This window comes from Schistosoma haematobium, chromosome 4 (genome assembly GCF_000699445.3).
Source record: "Schistosoma haematobium chromosome 4, whole genome shotgun sequence".
In the NCBI taxonomy this organism is placed as follows: Eukaryota; Metazoa; Platyhelminthes; class Trematoda; order Strigeidida; family Schistosomatidae; genus Schistosoma; species Schistosoma haematobium.
Window position 1 is genome coordinate 16,274,210 of NC_067199.1, and position 19,027 is coordinate 16,293,236.

Consider the following 19,027-nt stretch of genomic DNA (forward strand, 5'->3'; position numbering starts at 1 on the left):
TAGTGATCACGTAGTTTACGTTAAATTTCGGATACATGGTATATAATATGTACCCGCTCCACTCCGTCCCAATATCTGGTGAACTAATATTTCGGCAATCAGAGACTGTGCTATCTTAAATAACTGGTCGGATCGATCGAAGAAGAATGGAAAACGTTTAAGGCTACATTCGAGTCCGTAACAACACCGTTTCAACATGTATGTTATTACATTGCTCTCCATGGATTAATAAGGAAACCCAAAAGCTGTTGAAATGTAGAAAACACTTCTTGTCAACAGGGCACACATCACTTAAGTGTGAATACCGAAAAATCTGGAATATATGTGAAAAGACTATAGCTAGATGCCGTACTATTTACAAAAGACAGTTGGCATATGATAGCCGTACTTGCCCCAAATGATTGTGTTCGTACTTTAAACGGCGAACCAAACGTACTGATGGTGTTCCCCCGTTACTGTTACACGAAAGTTCTGATTTACTGGCTGAATCAGATCACGCAAAAGCTGAAAAATTTTCGAACTACTTTAGCGAAGTCTACTCTACGTTTATTGCAACAAATACTTGTCCCAATCACACCGAGATACCAGCCATAGAACATGTACATGTGACTGAGGAAACTGTTCTTCCATTGATCAGTAACCTCAAACCTTGTAAAGTATCGGGCACTGATATGTTACATGCACAGCTGCTGTCATCTTCTGAGGACATTATTTCATAACCAGTCGTGACGCTCTTCAGCATGTCACCGTCACTCGGTCAACACCCTAGAGATTGGAAAGATGCTATAGTCAGTCCGATACTAGAGGATGGTTAGAGACAGACCACATCCAACTACCAACCTGTCAGTCTAACCAGCATAGGCGTTAAGTTACTTGTAAAGATAATTCGGATCAAGTTACCAAGTTACATAGGTTAGTATAATCTATTAACTCCCGATTTCGAAACAAGAATTCATGCTCAACCAACTTTTTATGAGAGAGGATTGGACAGCAGCCTTAGACAACGGTATGTTGTCGATGTGATATTCATAGACTTTAGCGAAGCGTTTGACAAAGTTTCACACCTAGATTTTATACAGAAGCTCTCGAGCTTTGGAATAACAGGTGCTGTTCAGGAACGGACAGGAAACTTGTTATATGACCACAGGCAGAGAGTAAGTGTTAATGAGACGCTATCCCAATGGAAGCCGTTAAAAAAAGGTTTACCCATGGTACTATCTAAGTTCCCTTATCCTTCCTTCTGTATGCCAATTAATTACCGCGATTGCTTAAGTCGTCGACATTGTTTGTGTGTGATGTCAAAATCTGGGGAACAATAAGCTGATAATTTTGATCTCCAAGCTGACCTAGACGAATTCATTAGACGGGCTCGAGGTTGGTACTTAGAAGTTAATTCTAGGAAGAGTGTATCCATGCATACCGGACACGGTAATGGTTACTGTTGATTGTGAATTTCTCCCATGCGTTCAGGAACATAAAGACTTAGAGGCAATAACAAGTCACGACTCGAAAACAATTATGCATTGCGGCGCAACTAGTGCTAAAGAGTTTCGTACGTTTTGGTCACTTCACCGATCAATCAAATGCTTTGATGAGGAGATATTTCGCAGTTCATATCACAGCAACGTAAGACCACAATTAGAGCACTTTGTTCAGGCAACTGGCCTATGTCTAATTAAGGATACTAACTCACTTAAGCATGTTCAGAGTGTGGGAACAAAATCAGCGATGGCTCTTTCTATAACTTTCTTACAATGAACGCTTAAAACGCTTAGACTGTTTCCCCACATCGTATCGCAGGATGCGAGGTGACCTAATATTGGCATTTCATATCTTTAATTACGACTTGAGTGTTCATATGTCTTATATTTTTGGTCCCTCCAGCACTAATAATCTACGAGGTCATAGCAAGTAGGTTCACAAACCGCGATCTAATAAACTCGAAGTGGACTTCCGTTTTTTCATCGAGTGGTCAGGGACTGACACGCCTTACCCAAACAAATGGTATCAGCCCCATCAGTGAGCGTTTTCAAGGAGAAGCTGGACCTTCACTGGAAGGCAAACATTCAGGATTAATGCAGGTCAACCAACCTACTATCCCTATTACTGAAGACAAGTCTATTATGTGGGACCTTAAAGAATGGTTTGGTGTAACCAATGTAGAAAACATCCACTGATTTTCTTTTATCTAGTAAATCTGTCCAACTCTCGAAAAGTTTGTTATTTCTGCTACTCGAAGTACAAGGTTTTGAATTTTAGCGGTACTTAGTCTTCAGTCATCGTGGTCGTTGTATCGCAACGTTTCTTAATTTGACTCTTATAATCGTCACCTACTTTTGTCTCTCGTGACTATGATTGCCAAATGATTGAAGGTCTTGTATATAATTCAGGAGTCAATCCAGGTTTTCAAAACTTTTTGGGGGAATTTGATCCGTTTTTTCCGAAGCAACCGATAAAGGGGAAATAAAGGCGAATAAAGGGGAAATAAAGCAGACTTAAGCGTAAATAAAGGGGCGATGTCTCTCTTCCCCCTTACATCGTGTATTTATGGGAAAATTATCGACAATTGGGAGATTTTGGGAAAGCCGCCATAGAAAAATTCAGGGAATATTCCGGAAAACGGCACCAAAACCCCAACATTTCCACAGATCTGGGGAAATTTCCCAAAATTTTGGGGTTTTCCCCAGAATTTTACTACCTTTTGGGGAAATTCGCCTATATTTATTGACAAAACCCCAACATTTTGCGCAATTTCGGGGAAACTATTCAAAATATGTCGTTTTAACGCAATATTTCTTCACAATTTTCTACAGGTATCAATAAAAAGCCTGACGATTCAATAGTAAGTACCCAAAGGTTCCTACTCATGTACTCCATTTTTTCCTGTCAACTTTGCACAGTAAACGCAATGCCGAAGCAATTTGACTACAATTCATAACGAGAACCGATCTGTCGCCGCAGTTAAAAGACTGACGTGTTGTACATGGAAATCTTTATCCAAGTTTAACAATGTACAAATTTTCCATTAATACATTACTTCTCCCAATTCTTAGCAATTGCTCATGCGTTTTGAATAAGTACATTAGTTTGATGTTGAACTTTCATTTACAGTGTTCTACAAAAAGAAAAACAGTACTCTTTAGTAAGCAAACAAATGTCATGACAATCATCCAACTTATGTATCTTGAATGTCACGTAAAATGTTCATGACGTACCAGCGGTATAACAACATTGTGAATATTCGAGATAAAAAAAACCTACGGTTACGTCTGTTAATACTTGCGAAGCCAGCCGAAAATAAGATGGACAAGAAATAATTATTTGCGTATAAATGTTTATTACAAACTAATATCGAAACAAAAACTGGTATTTAATCAAAGATCTAAAGTGCATTTAGCTCATCCTTTCTTTTGATTGTCATCCACGCTCATTGACTTTATCTCTTGCGTCGTGTAAGAAAGCCTTGCGTGCAACATCCATGGCTTGTGTTGTTTCTTTCTCTGGATAGGCTGCACCTCGGAACCGTGAACACAGAACATCTACAAATATATTAATTTTGCAATGTCAACTTACTTTGAATCGTCCTGTAGAATCTGTAATTACTGATACCTAGCTTACTCTTAGTTCCGTGTAACGTACAAGTGATTGCCAGTTCCGGTGTCAGCATGGGAGCTAGGCATGCTTTGGTTGGTTTCCGAGGTTCATCACATATGATCTCGGACAATCTGACCACCTAAACATTTTTAAACACCTGTTCCAACTTACGAATTGATCATACATGGGTGTGAAGGACAGGTGCAGCGACAACATAGACACTTCAAGTTTCGAATTACCATTAAAAACACATGAGAAATTGCGTACTTTTGAAGCTGCTTTAAAGGAGGTCAAGTCTCCTAATCCTGACATGACCATGATATTTGTTTGCTTACTAAAGAGTACTGTTTTTCTTTTTGTAGAACACTGTAAATGAAAGTTCAACATCAAACTAATGTACTTATTCAAAACGCATGAGCAATTGCTAAGAATTGGGAGAAGTAATGTATTAATGGAAAATTTGTACATTGTTAAACTTGGATAAAGATTTCCATGTACAACACGTCAGTCTTTTAACTGCGGCGACAGATCGGTTCTCGTTATGAATTGTAGTCAAATTGCTTCGGCATTGCGTTTACTGTGCAAAGTTGACAGGAAAAAATGGAGTACATGAGTAGGAACCTTTGGGTACTTACTATTGAATCGTCAGGCTTTTTATTGATACCTGTAGAAAATTGTGAAGAAATATTGCGTTAAAACGACATATTTTGAATAGTTTCCCCGAAATTGCGCAAAATGTTGGGGTTTTGTCAATAAATATAGGCGAATTTCCCCAAAAGGTAGTAAAATTCTGGGGAAAACCCCAAAATTTTGGGAAATTTCCCCAGATCTGTGGAAATGTTGGGGTTTTGGTGCCGTTTTCCGGAATATTCCCTGAATTTTCCTATAGCGGCTTCCCAAAAATGGGGAGATGGGGTTGGGTTTACACAGATCTCGAGACCTCTTTTCAAAACAGCCTACATTAGTGTACAACCCTTTCTTTATATCATAACTTTATGATCCATATCTATCTAATTATAAATTTATGTCAGCATTCAGTGCAACTTGTATCATGACTCAGAAAACCCTTCATTGGTCGGTAGGCAATAACTATAGCAACCAGACATATAGCGGTTTAACACCACGTATAAAATTTCCGTATACCCCATATTTACCCGACACTATATCGGGTAAAAGGTTAACCTGAATCAATTTATTTGGAATATATTGAATCGTGACGGTAGAACTAGTAGAATTTACTTTAATACAGCTATGAGTAGTTCAAGTATTCGGGCTTTTTCTATTGAAGTTGATAACAAAAACATAACAGTTAAGGACGACTCTTGTTATATAGAAAACCAGGTTGTATACTGCAAGTATTTGCGAAAATAACCCAGAAAACACTTTAGTTATAGTGAGTAATCTAGACCCAAATATCAATTTTTAGAAAAAGTATTGTAGGTGGTATATTATCTGTTGTTGAAATAACCTCGAGAGAATTCGATCTTATTAAGTACTTAACCGTAGCATCTGCTGCTGTGGGTACGTTCAATGAGGATGGTTACTGCAACAGTTTTATATAAAAATATAACTAGCCTACACTTTCAATAAATGCAGTGAAGCATCTAAATTATGTATATCATAGCTTGTAATGGATTCACCTGAACCCAAAACTCAGTTTATAATGCCATTGTTTATCTTACCAATGTTTTATGCCTGAAAATTTGATCCCATGAATTAGCGTAGTTTTTATATATACCTATAAAGAATCTAATGTAAGTAAACTACGGTATATCATTCACTTCCTGTTTCTGTGATGCTTTCATTTCATATTCATCCACTTTTCTTGAAACTTGAAAGGATATTGACGGAAGTTGACGATCTTGACTATTTCTCCCTTATTTATCCATTCGTACTACTACATATCTAGATAAGGTGTTAACTAAACCAATTATTTTGACATCTATTTGGTTATATAGCCACAAAACATATTGTGCTATCTGACTTAAAGGGACTTCGTCCACAAATTCTTTATCGTGTTTTTATTTCTAAGGTGGTTATCTTGTTTTGATACTTTGAAATTTTCTTTTCCAAGAAATTATTTTTGCTCGTAGAAGTACTTATTGAATATTTTCGACTCCTCACCTTTTTCTATTCACAAACCACTTAGTGGATCCAAGTAGCTTTCATAAGTTACAAAAATGTTTCACGAAGTAACTAGGTGTTATTCCGTTTTGTACGTTGGAACGCAAAATTTGGCCGCGTTGATTCGACTTGTAAAGTATACAACTTTCAACTAGCTGGTCTCTAAGCTTTATTGACAAATTTTACTCAAAGTCTCAACATAAATTTTCTTTTCTGACCCTATTTTGTTTATTGTTAAACCCAAACTAGTGTACCAACTGACAAGGATCACAATATTTCGTCAAATTGTTGTAAATTCACATGGAGAATGTTTAGCCAGCGAAGTACGTAAGTCTTACTCAACTTAATATTTGTTGTACTTTAGATTCTCTTTACACTCCCTGGCCAAAGTCTGAAGAATTTTCGAAATGTTCTCATTGTTTAAACACTTATTTCACAATGTCTTCTTCTCGGCATATTTACTATGTCGCTCGTGAAATGTTTCCCGCCTGTCTTTTGGCAGGTGTTGGAATGGTAGTTGCGGGATGTTATATTGATATGCTGAAGTCCTCCGTATGGTCATCATTAATAATTTATATTCTTGTAGGGCACTTTAACTTCGAAAGAGGAAAGTATTTTTGAGATCATTCCACCAATTCTTGGACTGAAAGGAAATTTAGAAGTTGCTCTTTCCTCTCGATTAGCTACTGTGGTTTGTTTGACAATATGTTTTCCTAAAACTTTTAGGTTCATTTTCGAAGAAAGTTTAACGAACTATCTTTCTGGTTGTTCACAACTACTCTGGCTTTTATACTTGTTAAGCGTCTAAATTTGTTATATATATCTTAATAGGTTCTTGCTGTGTTTGCAAGCACAATTATACCTTTAGTGGTAATAACGTTACATAAACCATCGGGTACATCTCATTTCCCTGTTGATCTTGTTCATCTTATCTGCATTTCATCAATGACTTGCATTTGTGCCACGTGTTTTATAGGCAAGTGTTCAATTTCTATTGCTCAAAATTTTTGAAGGCGTTGTTGTTTACGCAATAGTATGTGTTTGCGTCTTTTGCGGAGCGAATCCTGATAATGTTGCTCCACCCGCAGCCGCTTTGGGTGATCTTGTGACTGTTTTGATTATTTCACATGTGAACTATTACTTTATCGTGCGTAAGTTTTTTATTTGTATTTATTTTATACAACTAATCTATTCTTACTCACTCCTCAATGCAATAGTTTATACAAGACACCCGAATAGTTTATAACTTGTATTCAGTCACTAATAGGCTTCCCAAAGTGTAGATTTTCCAGTTTTTACTAATAAACGAACAGTGTTGCTTAATATATAGCAATGGCTTCCCGTAAAATTCACCATGTCAAAATGGTGAAGGGTATAATCTTGCAACATTAAATGTTCGGATTTCTGAGCATCATCCTGCGTCGTTGGTCGAGGAACAAAATAAAACAATGGGAACTCTATTCTGGGACATTTAGTCAATACCGATCGCCCCTTTGGCAAACATTTTGCTTTATATATATGTAAACCAACAGGTAAATGCAAAAACTAAGTTATCGCCTTGGCAACTGATTAATCTGTGATTGAATTTCTAAGAATACAAAGTAATGTTACGCTAGATTAATCCACAACTTATCTTAGAAGCTCATTTACTAATATTATGAAAGCAGAAGATTCACAATCATCAAAAACAATAGTTGCTTTACTGAATCACGCTCAGTATCATTTTAGCAGTTATTCATACTTCATGACAGGTGATTGAAATATCTTGTAAAACGTACGGGAATGGTTCAACTGGTCTGCAGCAGCGGTCTAGTTCCTAGCGATTAGACTTCCACTAAGGTTGAAATAGCTGCAACGAACTTAAAACAAGACGTAGCAACAAAACCTGACTGTCAGTCTACATAGTTTATCGAAGATCACGTTCTGGTGTCATTCCATTTGAAGTAATAAATAATGTATGGGAATCAGTAATAAATTCTCTAGACTAATTTCGATCCTTGATCATTTAGTTTCATAACAAAACGCAAAACACTTTAAGAGAACCACAAGGAAATCATTTTACTTAAATTGTCATCATCTGTGGCTCCAGATGTTAAATCACCTATTAAGGAGTATTTTGTGAGGAGCTTCCCTCAATTTAAGTCATGTTTACAAGTAGATTTTGATTTTTAACTCAGTCAGAACCTCTCTTCAGAATTTATTTGTTGTCTCAAATAGTTTTAGTTTGCTAAATGGGTTTTTTCTGTGAGGTATAATTAAAAGTAATGTCGGATCCATCCATTGTAAAACTAACGACATCGTTCAAACCTGTCTCTTAAACGTTTTCATCTTGTTACAGATATTACAACCAGCATATTCGTATAAGTCCCAGAGAAACTTCGCTATTTTCTTTTTATCTCAATGATTGTTCATAATCGTAGTAAAGTAATACAAATTCACTGGATATTTGTCTATCCAAAAGGTACATTCTGTGTGTTCTTATTTGAAAAATCTATGGCATCATGTTATAGCCTTGTGGTGGTTGGTTCTCTACTATGCATCAGGGATGACTCATCTCTCATTGACTGCGTCCCCGTTAGTAGTAATTGACGTCTCACTAAGTCAATCGGCAAATATGTTCCACAACTATTTACTAAATATATTGTTATAAATACCTCGACTAATCAGATTACTGAATTAATGGAATAGCAACTTCCTGATTCCGCTTCAGGGTCAGATTCTGCGCCTCCTGTTTCGATTTAGCATAGTAGTATCACACATTATATATGGATCATAGCCTATTGCACAGTCTAATACTTGGTTAGTGAGTAGTACTGATTCACTAATTACACTTTAATCCCCTTAACTAATAGTTTCTATGATCAGTCGATCATGTATATAAAGGTAATTTTGCAACGTCCAACTAATTTATAATTATATATGATGTCAGGTATATCACTAGGTAAGGGAATCTATCAAAATATTTTTCACCTTTAATTTATTTTTGGTAATGTTCTTGTAGATCCAACTTTGACTGTCACCGTTGCCGTGTGCATGATTTCTGTGGTTCTTATTTTGAGTATATCTTATTTGTTATACTATTCAAATGTCAACGTATCTGGTGATCTTCTCAGTCTTATTATTGCACCTAATACTTTTAAAGAAACTGTCATTCCTTTAACTCTTGCAATTATCATGAGTAGGTAAGTTGAAAGTAAAAATTTGCTTGAAAAATCACAAACCATATGGTATTTATGATGTAAAGATTTTGTGGTTGTTCTACTAATCTAGTCCATATAGCTTCTTTTCGATGTTTATTTATTTATTTATTTCAACACATAGATATTGGTACAAAAAGGCACCAAATACATATGCGCCACACAAATCTCATTCGATATGTGTAAGGGCTGTGATACTGCCCGGGTGCCCAAACCGAAGCAGGTGGTTTTCTTAGGGAGCCACTCCCCGAGCCTTCGACCTGAAGGTCTGATCCACAAGACAGTGGAGCATCGTAAGGAGATGCAGTCCCATGGAAGCCGGTGATCAACAATTGGTTCATACGCCATTTGTTCCCTCAGGATACTGGAGCCCATGTGCACCATTGGTTTGGAATCCGGTTAAAGCGCCGGACATTCGCTTTTCGTCCTCATTTTCGTAAACACCTGTGGTTCGAGAAGGCAGTGAGTAGGACTTCCCTGGCAGAGGCTATTTACGATGTAAATGTTATTTGCCTACTGACTACGTACGTAAATGTTATGACTGGTCGTCAATTGTTATATCAGAAACGCTTGTTAATTATACTTGAAAAGGGAGGAGCCACCGCGATTCCCACGACGCGAAGTAAGAACACCAAGACTGGTACAAATGAAGGTTTACTAACCCCAAAACACGACGACCTCAGTCAAAATTACGTTCATATATTGATTGTATACCCATTTTGATCATTAATTAGGATAGAATCATATATATGAAAAGTACCCAGAGTTACAAAAAAGTACATGTCGCATGTCATGTTGAACATAGTTCACGTTGATTTAATACAAGAATATCATAGCTTCAACAAACATCACGCTCAAATGAGTTAATGTTATAACAAATAAATTATCATACTGGAAAAACAAAACAAATACTACATTGAGTAATTATCACACTGAACTAAACATACAGAAGTAATGTTAAACAAAATCACAATGTATTTTGTTTTTTAATCCCCATATCAGTAATTTTTTTTCACTTGTGATAGTTTACTAGGTATATGTAGGTGGCATAGTATGTTTTCTCAAATAAAAACATTTCTTAGTAATAATATAAATTTCGGATTAATAAAAGTGTCTTTCAGAAATAAAATTAAAGTTATCAAATTCAGACTCCATCATAAACACCGTAGGATTTGATCCAATCGTAATTCAGTCCAAGTTACCGCACTACTTTACTTCAGTAAGATAAAACTAACATGATACACATCAAATGAGTCGAAGTGATAGTGATGTGTATGTGAATGAATTATACTAAATATATGGAATATAGTTAGTAAAAAGAAATGAATTTGCGGAAAAAATAATATTTAAACTCAAAATCTGTGAATAGATGATGAATGAATCCATCTTCTCCAGTGTGCAACTGTTACCTAACGTTAAATTCCTTAAGATGCACGTTTCACTTTACTGTTTACAGCTATAGATTCTCTCATTAGTTCATATATTTTCGATCAAGTTTTCACGCGTAGTTTATTCCATCATTCAGATGTAATCTACAGTATACTCATAAAGTGATATAAATTATCTGTTATAGGAAAACTTTATTTTTTAAATAAAGCCGTAAATGTCCCCACTTCATTAGAATTTTTCTGTAATTTACGCAGTGATGTATTTGTTTCCAAATATTGACTCTTGATGGTTTATACTAGTTGATGAAGTAAGAAATATCTACATTTTGTTTAGAAAAAACTGCTCCTAGATACGTCTGGATGTGGTGAAAGTTAGAACTGTTGTATATTTTCCCTCTGTATTCGTATAAAAGCGCGATTAGCTTCTTGTAGTTCAAGCGCCTCTGTTCATGTTTCCTATTGTTTGAGAAATCTTGGCAATCTTTAACTGTTTTCATCTTATTCCCATTCTTTTCCTGCATAATATTTAAAAAATTATTGTATTAGGTAATATCGAACAATTTCTTTCTTTTGTAAATGAAACTTTTGACTTTACTAGCATATGTGGGAATATATCCGCCCGATTTCTGATAGATTGGCCCATTATTGCGCGCCTTCAAGTCCCAATAAATGGTAATTCATCTTACATATACTTTTGTGAACTTGTTTTAACCACATTGTGTGCAAAAGCGAGAATAATACCATTTTTATATACTCATACGTACTCCATACAATGTAGTTCAGTATTTGAACCTCCTATTAACTGCTTGCAGTCAGACCTAAAACTAAACATATGTTGTTTGTAGTCTTGTAAAAAGATTTTATACCTAAAATAACACTTGACTTAATCATACGAATAAGTATCTAATTTGGAAAACAATTGGGCTTTTCCTTCATTGTTTGAAATTTATTTTGCAGTGAAATGATAATGTCCCTATTTTCAGAACCCTTATCATTTTCTAGATCAGTAGTAGTTCCACAAATTATGAAACTCATCTCATCTTAATCGTTTACATAAGTTAGTCATCACGCGACTTTTCTATTAAATGGTGCTTTTTACTCATCTATTAATGTACTTCGTAAATAATGTGTCACGCAGTGATATGTTCAACTGTGAAAAGAAAAAACCTACAATAACTGTCTTGTATAAGTTGAACTTTCTTCGTAGTTATAAGTTTTAGGATTGATTTGTGACAAATGCGGCAGTTCTGTTGGATACATTTCTAGTGTAACTTACCAGTTCGGTTATTTTATGTTGAAATGTATCTGATAGTGATTGATTTAACTGTTTAGTTTAGAGGTATAGGAAACTAAATGTCGTAGTTTGCTTACATCTAGTATAGTTAATCATCAAAGTAACTTCTTGCGCATAGCAACAAATCTATATTTAAAACATTCGTAATACTGATTGTTGTGTTTAATAAATGCAATTTTGCATTGTAAATAATCGCTTATGAGTATATAATTTATCGAGTCATTTGTTAAGTGCTACAAATCAATCACATGTACAATAACAATAATTTTTCTTGAGCTTTTGTCATCTAAGAATATAATATTTCATGATATATATAGACAGTATAACGTTGTTAGTAAACGTTTGTTATTTTTATGTACATAACGTTATGTAATTTAAAGTGCGATAACCATAAGTAACGACAATAATGATAATTCTGTTTTATTTGTTAATATAGTTTCATACTATTCCAATATCTCATACCCACTGGTAAGCGTAGTAATGTTCAAAATAGCAACCATTGTAATTAGTATTTCAAAAGTTAAGAAACTGATTACGGAGCCTTAAAAAGTACGTCAATGTCTAAACGGAAATCAGTGTTTTTTACATTTAGGTATTCATGAAATATTAAGACAACTTTTCAGTACTTTGACATTAAATATTTGTAAGACTTGTATTGTTATTTGAAATGTATATTATCCTCAAATATTATTTTGACTTAAAATAATAATTAGTAATTTATTGGGCGCTATTCTGCAGAGATCGAAATTACATAACATTGATTAAAGTTTTTAAGTAATTCTATTTAGTGGCACATTTGCATCACTTGTGAATTATATTTTGGTTTCATAGTATTGTGATGTGTGCTACTGATGTTGACAGATACAAGTAGCATGTATCGTCAATCGAAACTGAAGTGCCTCGAGTCATAAAGTTAAGAAGATCGAAGAAATAGAACGAGAACAAAGAATCATTGGTGTGGAAACGAAACAATGAAGTCTGAGACGATTGACTGATACTTGCAAAAGGAACAGTCAAGTTTGAGACAATTGATTGAATTGCAAATAAAGTATTTACTGTATGGTTCTCAGATTTTACTAAGATGTTCTGCTCGATTGTTCCCACCTATGTTCTCGCTCACTACAGTATTATCAAATTTGTGTCATTAAACGGTATGGTTATTAAAAATCTAGTCACCGTTATAAACAGTGACAGAACAGAAGGGGTTAAAATTATCCTGTGATAACCATACAGGGATTAGCTTGACTAATATAGCATCTAAAATACTAGCCTCGATAATTATCGGACGCCTAACTAAGATTCGTGAACTGCAAAAACGTGAAAATCAGATTGGCTTCAGACCTGGTTGTGGTTGCATCGACCACATATTCACCATTCGTCAGGTTTTAAAACACACATGTTTATCGGCGTCCGGCAATGATGGTCTTTCTTGACCTACAAGCAGCATTCGACTCGGTAGACCGCGAGATTCTGTGGCAGTGTCTGTCATTAAAAGGCGTACCCCAGAAGTACATAAACCTTGTAAAGGCTCTTTACTTGAACACTACTGATCGAGTTTGAGCTTATGGCGAACTGTTATCTGATTTTGCAACCTCGAGCGGTGACCGGCAAGGCTGTTCACCATCTGCAATTTTGTTTAACTTAATTATAGACCTACCGCTGGGAATAACGCTCTCGTCCTCTGAATTTTCAGGAACTCATCTCCTACCGGAAGGTCCATATATCGACTTAGAATACGCAGGTGATATAGTCCTGTTTGATGAAGACGCTGATCAAATGCAGAGTCTATTGGCAGCACTGAGCAACAATACCAGGTTGTTTGAGATGTGTTTCTCCGCCTATAAATGCAATTTGTTGCTCCAGGACTGACCTGCGTCAACACCTGAACTAAGGATAGGGAGTGAAGTAGTCGAACGCGTTGACAACTCCACTTATCTTGGAAGTCTGACCAGCCCAAATGGGTTGGCGTCTGACGAAATCTCATCACGGATTCAGAAAGCTCTTTCGGCTTTTACCAACTTACGTCATCTATGGCGAAGGCGAGATATCCGTCTATCTGTCTATTAAGGGACGAGTATACTGCGCGGTAGTTCGTTCTGTTCTACTTTACGGCTGCGAAACGTGGCCATTTAGAGTAGAAGATGCTCGTGAGCTACTAGTAATTGAGCGCAAATGCCTTAGAAATATTGCTCGCATCTGCTGGGATGACCGGGTAAGTAATAATGAGGTTAGATGCAGAGTATTCGGGAATGATGATAAATCAGTTGATGAGGTCGTGAATCTTCGTCGACTGAGATGGTTGGGCCACGTGTTATGTATGCCTGGACACCGATTACCATGGCGCACAATTCTGACTAGTGTTAGGGACAGTTGGGAGAAAGTTAGAGGCAGTCAAACCGAACATGGCACCAGTCCATGAAGTCACTAACATCTGGTGTGGGCCATGTTGGTAGATGCAGACTACTTTGTCGGGGTCTTCGGGACTTTCGTAACCAATGGTTAGAGACTGGGTGACATGGCTGAGAATCAATCACAATGGCTCAGGTGTATACACTCTCTTTCTTCCCTCAAACTATGAGATTAAAATTACTTTATATCTTTCTTTCTACGAACTAATTCTTTTTTCCTGTACCATATCATTAAATGCAATCTTTCTTATATATATTACCACCATTGAATTAACTACTTCTGTGAATTCGGTGTTCATCTTGTTGTGCTAATGCGGTATGGCAATTTGGACCGATGCATATATGTGTCTGGTCCTACGTTGTAGCTGACTGGCACACAAAAATGTATTATTTGAAGGAAGATTGTGCTCAATCATTCTTCCACTTTACGTTAGACAATAAACTATCCGTTGCTGCTTTCTGAAGGGACTCGAATTTGATGTACTTAGACTTCATTATATAACTTGTGACAGTTGACTACTAGTTCCTTATTTTATTTTAACTATCTGAGGGTTTTCGATTCTCGCTTTCACTGTATTCTAGATGATTCATTGAGTTTTGTCCAGTGATATTATGTAGTTATAAGCTCGTATTTTTGTGTTGTCATCGTTAGGATGTTTTGACTGTAACGCCGAATTGTTGTGATCCTTCCATGCTTAAACCGAATATTGAGGTAGTAAAACTAATCGCAATTGTTACTCTGTTATGAGACTGAACTATTCCGATACTTATGCAAAAAAGATATTTAATTCAGCTTCCATCTCAAGAATGTATCGTTATCTATTCACTTAATTAACTCTAGTTATAAAGCACAAAAGCTCTAATCCTATATCATCTATTGTTGTTATTTTTCATAGTTTAGTACAATAGTGAGGATGTTACGTATGTTATTACATCCAAAGCAATCTGTAACTAAATATTACAAATATTTATGTACCACACATATTTATCAACTGTAAGCTTTTTTAGTTGAAGTGATCGTTTAATCACCAATTATGCTTTGTACAGCCTATGATGGTGTTAAATAAATTATTAACTTGTATTGATTTTATATTCTCACATATTTCTCTATGTTTTTTTGTTTGCATGTAGGTGTGGGGGGGATTTTTGGTTCAATGTTAATTAGCAGAATGACAACACGCCTGCATTCAATAACTTGTTCAAAAAAGCCTCCTCTGAAGGAGTCGTTCATTGTTTCTCCAACATCTGGTCTAGTCACAGTTGAAAAAGTCAACACTGTGAACTCTGATAGAAAATCTACAACTCATAATTCACATTTCTACACATCATCTCAGTCATTCGAAACATTGGGATCCTGTAGAAAAGTACTTGAAATTCATACTGATGTTTCACGGGTATCTAAACTTATCAGATTCCTGTGTGTCCCGTTACATTTTACCTTAACTTTAGTCAGTTTAACTGTCAGTTATTATTTAAAACAGGATAATTCTCCAAAGATCACATCACCTCTGCAGTTTGACATTTTATTTCCTTACCTCATCGCTGGATTCATACAGGTAAATTATTTTCTTATTTGCTTGTTGATTACTATATATAAATGGAGATTAGTCTATTTTTTATTGAATCAAGTTCCCTAGACCTATGTTTTTGCTAAAACTTATCTTAACAAGGATCAAATAAATATCCGATTATGAAAATCCTATATGTACTACCAATATTCTGAATCTTAAGTATTTTTATCTATCATTTTCGTATTTCCTCTGGATTTGTCACTCACTGTATGTGGGTTAGTAGACCCTGCGAAATCGCTAAAACGAGTGAGATTGAACAAACTGCAATACTCAATGATACAAAAGGGGGTCAATAATAATGATAATCCATTATATAGGAATCTATTGAAAAAGTAACATGAATATTATTATCAAACAACTTGAATTGGTCAATAGCACACTAAAATTTTTTCTTTTACTTTCTGATCAGTGGATTTCCTTGGATAATTAGTTCATACCGTTAGAGAAGACTTAATTCATCAGTTTACACAGCTGAAACTGTAAATAACTTTTAATGACATTCTTAGAAAACTAGCTAATTATTGATTAAGTGAAATAAACTTCAAAATCTGGAAAAACAAAGTTATGACATTTGGACTCTTGGGTTTAGTGCACGACTATGTTTCCCTAAGGTCTCTAGTCACTATTTTGTATTATTTCTAGAACTTCATTAAGGTAGTCTACACTCATCTACACAAACCAGACTAATAGTCAGTGCTTTCTTGATAGACTAGTGCTATGTTCACAACCAAAACATCCTATTCAAAGGGCACACAACAGATCCAACATCCTCAAAATGAGCTACAATTATTAATTTGGCTAGCATTGGGCATCAGGTTACACAGTAACTTAGTATATGTAACATATAACTCAGTTGTTTCAGTCAATCCAGATACATCACTAAATGTAACCCAATTCATACAGCTTATAAGCTCTAGCTTAATCATATGTTTTACATCTCCTAGGTGTCCATTTAGTGAATGTCTTGCTTTTACCCTGCAAGATCGATGGTGGTGAGTGTTTTTTTCCTTTTGAGGTCATTGGGAGTGCACTAACAAAATTTCCTACAACCAAGTGATTCATGTATAATACATAGAAAAATATAATTGTATTTTTTTCTTGTTTCTCTCGTACTAATACTTTTAGATATGCATACTTCTCGAGTTTGCGAAATGGATTGTTTTCAAACTTTGGAAATATTTACATTCTACAAAACATTTAAACTCTCATGATAATGTTATATCCTTAGCATCAATTGATTTCTCCGCTATAGCTGTCACTACCGGTGCAGGTGATCTGATTGGAACAAGTTTATTCATTCTATTTCTATCTATTAGTAAATGGATTATAAGCGGTTGATTTTCTTTTCGTTTTTTTTTGTGTGATCATTCTGTACAATTAGTTCTTTGATGCTTATATTTCGTTCTTTGTTGTATATATGAAAATATTATTCTCCTTCTTTCATATTAACATGATTGATATAACAGTTATTTGGACGAATTACATCTTCTATACTTATGTAATAATTAAAATAACCCATAGTGTCATTGAATAAGAAAAAGAGAATTCAGCGAAGAAAATTTTCTTTTCGACGAAAACATTTACTTAAGCTGTACATTCGTATATATAGTTATATGGAAAATGTATGTCTATAGAAGGATAGAAAGGGTTGTATCACAAAAAAATGGATTCGACAATAAATAACAAATGAGGTTAACGTACTAATCAAGGGGTAAGGAAGAACAAAACTTAAGGGTCAGATAATAGTCCAATTGACAGATTGACAGATATGAAGAAAAACGACAAAACAACAAAGGTCATAATAATAAACTGAATGATAATCAAGAAAACTTGTAAAAGGTAATAATAATAAATGATTAAAGTTTAAAGTGCAAAATAGTAATTTAAAAATATGGATAATAATAAAAGTGCATTAGGAAAGAAAAAAAAAACAACAACAACCTAGCAACATACCCATTAAGGCCAAGGAAGGATAAGAGGCTGGACAAATCGTTTCTGCACGCAAAGTTCAGGCTTTAGTTTGTGGATTGCCAATGCGGTGCATAAAATATTGATTCGAACCCCCTTCGATCCAGTTCCTTTGACTCTGTAAACTATTTTAAACGAAGAGTCTTTTGGAGCGATATGTCCACAGTTGATTAAGTGCTCCTGTATAGAACTCGTGATTGTTTTTCGCTCCCCTTTCAAAAGCCAAGCCGGATAATGTTCCGAGATGCGTTTGGATAATGATCGCTTTGTGCGGCCTATGTAACATGCCCCACATGAGCAAGTAAATTTATAGATACACATTGAAGTGGCCCAAAGCGAAAGTTTGTCCTTTGCATACCCCAGAATGGTAGGTCGGCTAGAGAAGATGATTCGAAGTTTAGCTGCGTGGAATGTTTTATTCATTGATTTCGAAATCCGTTTATTTAGGATTTCAGCAGCTGTATCTCCCTTAAATTCCATATTCATAAATAGAGTTTTTTTTCTCTACTGTCAATGCTTTATCATGGGGTCTAGGTACCAAGTTTCTATCGATGAATCTCGGTGGATAACCGTTTTTGATGAGGGTCTGTCGAAGATAAAATAGTTCCCCATCTATTGTGTCGTTGGAACAAGTTCGCCTGATCCTTGAGGATAAAGAATGAATTAAGTTCCTTTTTCTAATTATGTAATATCTTATAAAGTTTTTTACATCATGTCAGTATAATTTTCAGTAATTTTTTCTACATGTTTATCTTAATGTCGAGAAACATTTAAAGGGAACATTGTCACTAAATAAGTTGTGATACGTTTTTTGTGTATTTTGTTAATATTATAAGGTTTAGAAGTTTATATTTTCAACTGGATCTTGAAGGGGTTTTGTGATGGTAATGGTTCTTTCCTTTGATTATTAGGATTTGTTACTATTCAATTATAATGTTTCTATTGAAATTATAATCATTCATTTGTATTCTCTCTATTTTCCTCCCCGTTTACAAATATTCCACTGTGTTTATTTATACCTGTTGATCCGATTAAATCTAAAATTTTTAAAAATATAATTGAATTATGCAAGAATTTATTATTTCTGATTAGATGTATAAACTATGTTTCTCAGTTTAGCATTGAACAACAACTTAACCGATTGTGAAAACTCATTCAATAGTTTTATTATTAGTCGATAATTAGAATAAGTATTAGTATATATACAGTATTTCATATTGGTAATTCGTAAATTGTAGTTATTTGATTTGAGAGAACTTATTTTAATTTTACGAAACTCTGTGTTTCATCTATTTAATTTATTTATCTGCTTTACAAGTGTAGACATGTTGATGTATATTCGACTAACTATCTACTACGATTAAACATCTAAGAGAGTATGAGAGAAAAAAGAATATGTGGTTTCAAAATGGACTGGGTAAATAAATACTGTTGTTTATTTATTTTGACTAGATTGTTTGTTAATAGCTAATTACTATAATCA

General features: G+C 35.0%; 1 protein-coding gene across 2 annotated transcripts; it reads left to right on the top strand.

Annotated features, from left to right (window-relative positions):
- Window positions 1-5,966: 5,966 nt before the first annotated feature.
- Window positions 5,967-18,308, top strand: MS3_00007516 (uncharacterized protein). 2 transcript variants are annotated; one of them, XM_051215804.1, is made up of 9 exons: window positions 5,967-6,045; window positions 6,083-6,270; window positions 6,305-6,409; window positions 6,445-6,513; window positions 6,550-6,869; window positions 8,720-8,900; window positions 10,902-10,975; window positions 15,137-15,561; window positions 16,702-18,308. In XM_051215804.1, exons 6-9 carry the CDS (start codon window positions 8,752-8,754, stop codon window positions 16,912-16,914), a joined length of 861 nt encoding a protein of 286 aa, XP_051066338.1. In that variant the 5' UTR covers window positions 5,967-6,045; window positions 6,083-6,270; window positions 6,305-6,409; window positions 6,445-6,513; window positions 6,550-6,869; window positions 8,720-8,751; the 3' UTR covers window positions 16,915-18,308. The 2 variants fall into 2 exon arrangements, with proteins under 2 accessions (XP_051066338.1, XP_051066339.1); XM_051215805.1 differs by lacking the exon at window positions 10,902-10,975 and having other exon boundaries at window positions 6,445-6,869.
- Window positions 18,309-19,027: the final 719 nt, after the last annotated feature.

Coding starts and splice junctions, on each gene's coding strand:
- MS3_00007516 (XM_051215804.1), top strand. CDS start 8,752: ATGATTTCTGTGGTTCTTATTTTGAGTATATCTTATTTGTTATACTAT. Junction 8,901..10,901: donor CTTGCAATTATCATGAGTAG/GTAAGTTGAAAG, acceptor TGACTTTACTAG/CATATGTGGGAATATATCCG. Junction 15,562..16,701: donor TCATCGCTGGATTCATACAG/GTAAATTATTTT, acceptor TAATACTTTTAG/ATATGCATACTTCTCGAGTT.